The 7,062-nt window shown below is 35.0% G+C and overlaps 1 protein-coding gene across 1 annotated transcript in view; it reads left to right on the forward strand.

Annotated features, from left to right (window-relative positions):
* Positions 1–6,774: 6,774 nt before the first annotated feature.
* The window catches only part of LOC103199283 (keratin-associated protein 13-1-like), a 68,533-nt gene continuing 68,245 nt past the window's right edge, over positions 6,775–7,062 (forward strand). Inside the window, exon 1 of the mRNA XM_007943533.2 lies at positions 6,775–7,060. Within this exon, the coding sequence (XP_007941724.2) occupies positions 6,775–7,060 (286 nt within the window). The remainder of the gene's footprint in view (positions 7,061–7,062) is intronic.

Here is a 7,062-nt window from a genome sequence, read left to right on the forward strand (position 1 = left end):
TGTCTTCCAAATTCCATGGCATAGACAAATGAGAGCTTCTAGCATTTCATATGTTTGTTAAAGTGTCTCAGTTGATATTCAGCCAATTTTTGGAGCTCTGTTTTTGCCAGTGCCTTCAGTGCAACTGGAACTTCTTCCCTCATTACCATCAGTTCTTGATCACATGCTACCTCTTGAAATGGTTGAATGTTAATCGGTAATTTTTGATCCAGTGATTCTGTGTTTTCTTCCCATCTTCTTTTGATTTTGCCCATAAAATATCATTTGATTTTGTCCAGAAAATCCTTCAATATTTCATCTGAGTCTTGAATTTTTTCCTTGACTCTTTCAGGTTGAGAAATGCTGAGCTTGTTCTTCTCTTTGGGATTTCTAAATTCAGGTTTTTGCATATATTATGATAATTACTTTACTTCGTCTTCTTGAGCTGCACTTTGAAATCTATCCAGCTCATATACTTCATCAGTGCTTCTGTCTGCTTTAGTTACGATATACTCAGGAGCAAGTTTCAGAGTCTCTTCTAACATTCATTTTGGTGTTTATTTCTTTTCGGTGTTTTTAATGACCTTTTGCTTTTTTCATGCATGATGTCTTTGATGTCATCCTACAGTTCATCTGCCTACCCATCATTTGTCTCAAGTGCATCAAATTCATTCTTGAGATGGTTTCTTAATTCAGTTGGTAATTTGACTCGTGTAATTGAATTTTCCTCAGCTTCAACTTTAACTTTCTTAAGACCAAGTAATATTATACAAATATATAATATTATAAAACATTCCTAAGAACAGTTAGAAACTTAATTCATTATTTTAGAAATCATTTTTAGGGGACAAACAGGATGTATTATTAATTAGGAAAACAAATTTGGACATATTTACTTAATTATGTCCACTTGGAAAGGTACATTATTTCTCCCAATTTTAAAAAATTAAAATACAAAAATTGTAGAGAAAAATACAATGAAAGTGTCTTCTATGAAATTTTGCTTCAATGTTGTATGCAAGCACATTTCACTGAAGAAATCATGCTACCCTGCTCTAAGGAAGTATTTGCCATTTTCCTATATATGAAAGACTCCCAATCTTTGTTGAGTAAACATATCAGAAATATTGAATGGTTAATAAATAGACAATATCTCAATTGATGATGTGAATCTTCATATACTATCTAATGGTTTTTGAGTGTCTGGTTCCTTCTCAAGATACTTTGTCAAAGTCACAGCCCTAAGCTGATTAGTATCATGTCAAATGGCAATTTCAAGAAAACAATTTGCTCTGTTGGCAAAAGTGCAATCTAAAATTTACACATGAGAATATGTTGGTTCTACATATTACCAATCTAAAAAACTGGACCCAATAACTTAAGATGAGGTCCCACAACTAAATGTTTGAAAGTCACCCAATCCCCACAACAGAACCTAGCAATTTTTATGAAACCCCACATATTTTTAAATTTTGACTAATGACTCAGATTTACAAACAGTATCACCCATGGGGGATGACATGTGGAGCACACATCAGTACATAACTTGGCCTGAATCTGGTAGATGGTCTGAGAGTTTCTGAAGGTTTATTAACCTGCTTTTTGTTTTTTATGCCTTAATATGACTGAATCTTATTTACTCTGAATACTTCTATAACTGGGTTGATTTTTGGGTTATGTCATCATGTGTGTTAATGGTCAGTTGTTTGTTGTTGTTGGTTCTCTGTCCAAAGGATTCCCTTTACCATCTCTGTAAGGTTGGTCTGGTTTTAACAAATTCCCCTAATTTCTGCTTAGCTAGAAATGTTCTGATTTCACCATCATATTTGAGGGACAATTTTACTGGGTACAAAATTCTTGGTTGGAGATTTTTTTTTTTTTTCATGGTTTTATATATAGCATCCCAATGTCTTCTCACCTGCATGGTTTCTGCTGAAAAATCTAAGCTTAGTCTTACTGGTTGCCCCTTGTAGGTAACTCTTCATTTTTCCCATGCTGTTGTCAGGATTCTTTCTTTGTCTTTGGTTTTGTTGAATTTGATGAAGATATGTCTTGGCGATTTTCTTTTGGGGTCTATCCTGTTTGGGGTTCGTTGAACTTCTTGAATGGATATATTCTCATCTTTCATCATACCAGGAAAATTCTCTTCCAACAAATCTTCGACAATTTTACTGTGGATTTATTTGTCTCTTCCTGTTCAGGAATTCCAATTATATGTAGGTTATTCCTTTTGATGGTATCCCACATGAACCCTAGGCTTTATTCATTTGGTTTGATTTTTTTCTGATTGATCCCTTTCCAAAGAAGTATTGAGGTATTTGCCTTCAATCTCACTAATTGTGTCTTCCATTGATTCAATTCTACTCCTTTGCCCATTCAATGTGTTATCTATTTCTGAGAATTTAGTATTAATCTTCTGGATTTCTGTCTGTAGATTTTGTATCATTTCTAATTTTTCATTTATTTTGTCATTTTGTTATTGTATTGTCATTTGAAATTGTTCTAGGGTTTTCTCTGTGTTTTCCTCAATTTTGTCAGTGATTTCCTTGATCTATCTCTCAATTTGTTGAAGGTACCTAAACTCAAATTCTTTTAAATTGCTTATCGGAGTTCCAATACTGCATCTTCCTCAGGGATATGTTTTGGGTTTGTATCCTGGCCCCTTGTTTCTCTTGCTTTATTTTGCTTCTTTGTGTGGACTATGATGCTCTGTTGTCTCTGAGGCATTATGACTTTTTTTGTTGTTTGCATTTAATTGGTGATTGTATGTTGGAGTGACTTGCCTATGACTTTTGTTTTGTTTGTATGTTATCTATGTAGGTAGGGTACTATGCTGTGCTCCTCTATTTGCTAGTTGGTAGCACTTATACACTCACCACATGTCTCTTTTCCCATTAACAGTCTCCCATATGTCCCTGCCATCCTTGGCAAACAGAGCCTATTCTTAGGTCCCTGGAATCCTAATTAGAATGCTGTCACTTTAAATATCCAAAACAGCCACCACTTGTAAACATTCAAAATGGCTGCACCTTCAGTCACCTTAAATATCCAAAATGGCCACCACGTGTAAACAATCAAAATGGCTGCACCCTCTGGACAGCTGAAAGTCCACAGCTCAGATTATCTGCCTCCTTGCTATTTCCCTTCCTAGTCATAGGCCACCGACGCAGTCATCTCTGCCTCCCTTGGTGACCAGGGCTGATCTTTAGATAAATTCTCAGGTCCCAACACCACTTGGAAATATTCAGGTTGTTGGTCCTGTCAGAGTAGCTTATAGTCCACTGCTCTAACCCTCTTCATACTCACTGGTTTTGTTCAGGTTTTTGCAGTAGTTGGTTTCTCATCCGCTTCTGTATGCTTCCTTTCAAAGGTCAGAGCTCCAGGATAATCTTCTATATCTCTATCAATTGGTTTCTCTCTTCTTTGTTGAAGAAGGTCAGTGTAGCTTGTCTGACTATTCCTCCATTGTACTGGAAGTCAGTATAACCAAATATTTAATTAAAGATTTAAACAGGAAAAGGAAAAAAAAGTAGTGATAGTGGATTGATTCAGAGAAAGATGCCTGCACTGGAAGACAGCATTCCTGAACACAAATTAATAAATATTCTTGTCATGCTTGAGAATGGGTTCTCCTTCCCACTTAGAATATAATCATTCTTAAGTTAACCCCTCAAAAATATTTTAAAGAAGTACATTCTAGTAACCTTTTATTATAACTGTGTTGGACAACTTACTCTGAATGATTTCACTTATTTGAAATTAATTTTGTCTTGTTTTATGACCAGCATATGTTCCATGTTAGTAATACTTCAAGTGCCCTTAAAAACAATGCTTATCTTGAAATTGTTGGGTACTGTGATTCCTTTATGTCCATTTGGTCAATTTACATAATTGTATTTTTCAAAGTCTATATTCTTCCTTAATTTTTGTATTCTGCATTTACCTGTTATTTCAGGACTACCATGGTTGTGGTATCATGGCTTACTGAAGAAACATCTTGCTTTACTTTTGGAATAATTTGTACCAAATCATCAGCTCTGTGCTTAATAAAGCAGAATTTTTATTTGTTTCTTTTGCATAATATACCTTCCTTCTTTTCCCTTTTCTATTCCTTCTTGTTTAAGAACTCTTTTTTCAGTAAGAAATAGTTTAGTCTTCAACCTAGTCTGACATATTACATATTTTATTTAGATTAGCTCTTTTATATTAATTTTATTTTTCATGTATTGAGATTCCGAGCCACATACAATTTTGTAGCTATTTAATTCAATTCCTATGTGCCTTCTTTCTTTTTCATTTGTGCCTTTTTTGGTGAATGGTGTAGGAGTAATACAATGGTTTGCAATACAATTTTTAATTTTTATAAGAAATTATGTTAGCAATTTCTTTAGAGAGCTTAATTTTCATTCTTGATTTACTGCTGCTTAATTCTATTTATATTATAGGAATTTCAATGCATTTGTTTCAGTGTGACGTACAATCAATACCACATACTTCACTTATATTTCAATTATCTTTATTCCTTCCTGAAATTCTAAATTTTTCTCTAAGATTATACTTCCTTAATTTCTGAAAATCCTTTAATAACTATTAGATTTTTGGAGATGACACTAAAAGGAAGATATGTGAATATTTTACATGGGAAAAATAATCTTTCAGAAGTCTACTAGGAAAGATGGATGTTTCAAATGAGTGAGAAAAATATGAAAGAGACCTGATTTCAAAAATATTCAGAAAGCTCTCCCTCTCAAGGCTATGTTAGGAGAGCAGGATCTTAAACAAATTGTAAAAAGGTTTTACATATACAGTATATATATATAAAAATATATATGTATAATGCTTTTTCATATTTTATATGTATATAATATGAAAAGTCATCATGTATATTGATTTTGCAACCATTTTTATTTGAAAGACATGTATATGGAATTACTCATAGACAATCAATAGGGTCACTAGTTTTTTGACCTCCATTCAAAAGTGTCTGAATCTGAGTCATTTCACATTTGCACATATTGATCTCCACTCTGATTCTACTTCAAAATTAAATCCTTACACTGGGAGGAGTAAAGATTAAAGGCAACAAAAGAAAATACAATTTCATACACGGTCTTTCAACAACAATAAAAGCAATAATATATGAGTGGATATATAGATACTCAAACCGAACAGGGGGAAGGTGAATGGGACTAGACCCATGAATATATATCAGTTTGACAGAGGATATTTCTATATCTATATCTGTATTTATGTGTACTGCAAATATATTCATGAATAGAGTAGAGCATACAGGGACCGAAGTTATAAAAACTTCTTAGCCACAACAAACATCTTAAAGGAATGAGTCACTGGGCCTGACGGCTCAGGACCATAATCTCTGGGAAAATCAAGGTCATTTGGCACAAAATAGTCCACAAAGACAGTGTTCTACATCCTACTTTGGTGACCAGTACTTGAAGTTTTAAAACCTTTTGAGTGACCATCTATGTTGCAACTATTGATCATTACCCATTTAGAGCAAAGAAGAGTGAAGAAAATTAGACACACATACACACACACAAAAAAAAAAAATTAGTACAAAGGACTAGTAGATGATGCAAACACCAGCCTTCAAACCCCTGAGACCAGAGTAGATGGTGATTGGCTATAACTATCAGCAGCTTTGAAAAAGATCATAATAGAAGATCATGGGTAGAAATGGGAGGAAAGTATGGACCAAAATTCAAAATCGTAAAAAATGACCGGACTTTGTGGTCTGATACAGACTTCTGGAAGCCGCAAGATTATGGTCCTTAGACATCCTGAAGATTAGAACCAAACTCACCCCAATGGCTCAAGTACTAGCCAATCAATAAACAGGCCCACAAGGTATGCATTCCTTAGAACAATCATCATAGGAGTTCAAACAAGAAGCTTTTGCCCAGGAATAAAGATCAAAAGGTAGAAAAGAATAGGAAAAAAAAAAGGACAAATGAAAACGGGAAGCACAGGGAAGAAGTTGGAAAACTGTTGTTACATTTACATTGTGGGGTCTGCAATGAGTGGCACAAAACAAAACATTATTCATTGTTGAATGGAAAATTAATTTGATGTGTAGACTTTCACTCAAATCACAATAAAAAGTTAAATTATAACAATAAAAATAAACTGAAAATCATTTCCTTTATTTATTTTGACTCTACTTACTGAACACTTATCCAGGTTTCTTTCTGGGCTTCCCTATGTTTTCCATTCAATTGTTGTATTTTCCCATTTCCATTGAATATGAGGAGTAATGAAAAATATACTATTATATGTAAAAAAATATTTTAGTGAAAGAAAACCAATGCCATCAAAGATGATCAGACTCTAGGTCCTTCACCAAAAATACACTGTCCGTAATCTTAAAAAAAAAAAAGGTGTCCTCATCTTGATCTCCATCCTTACACCTAAGCAACCTCCAACTAACACAGAGGTAAATGGAAAAGGCAGGAGAGTAGATGCTTTTCTGGACATGATGGATGACATTAAAAGCTGATAGTCATAGCATTTCTGACAATGGAGTCATTCATGGTCTTAATGCCATAACAGCACAATAAAATTACCTATAAATATGAAATGGAGAAGATTATTCTGCAATTAAAGAGAAATATTTGCAATAATGCATATGGAAATGAGGGAGTGCAAATGTGTGGAGAATGACTGTAGAACACCACTCCCACAGCTGAGAGTATATAAGTGTCCCAGTCTAGAAGGTAACATTAGAATTCAGAATCTTCTCCCTGTAACTTAGTTGAACTCACATCTCCTATCAACATGTCCTACAACTGCTGCTCTGGACGCTTTTCTTCCCACTCCCTGAGTGGCTGCCGTCGCTACCCAGTTCCCTTCTGTGGCTCTTCCTCCCCCAGCACTGACTTCTGCTCTCTCAGCACTTGTCAGCTGACCTCTTCTCACTACAGGCGCTGTCAGGAGACCTGCTGTGAGCCCAGCTGCTTCCAGAAGTCCCAGGTGGTGTCCATCCCCTGCCAGACATCCTGCTACCGCCCAAGGACATCCAGGCTCTGCAGTCCATGCCTGACGACTTACACTGGATCTCTGGGC

The sequence above is a fragment of the Orycteropus afer genome, unplaced genomic scaffold, assembly GCF_000298275.1.
Source record: "Orycteropus afer afer isolate SDZICR_OR568_19922 unplaced genomic scaffold, OryAfe1.0 scaffold00108, whole genome shotgun sequence".
NCBI classification, from domain to species: domain Eukaryota; kingdom Metazoa; phylum Chordata; class Mammalia; order Tubulidentata; family Orycteropodidae; genus Orycteropus; species Orycteropus afer.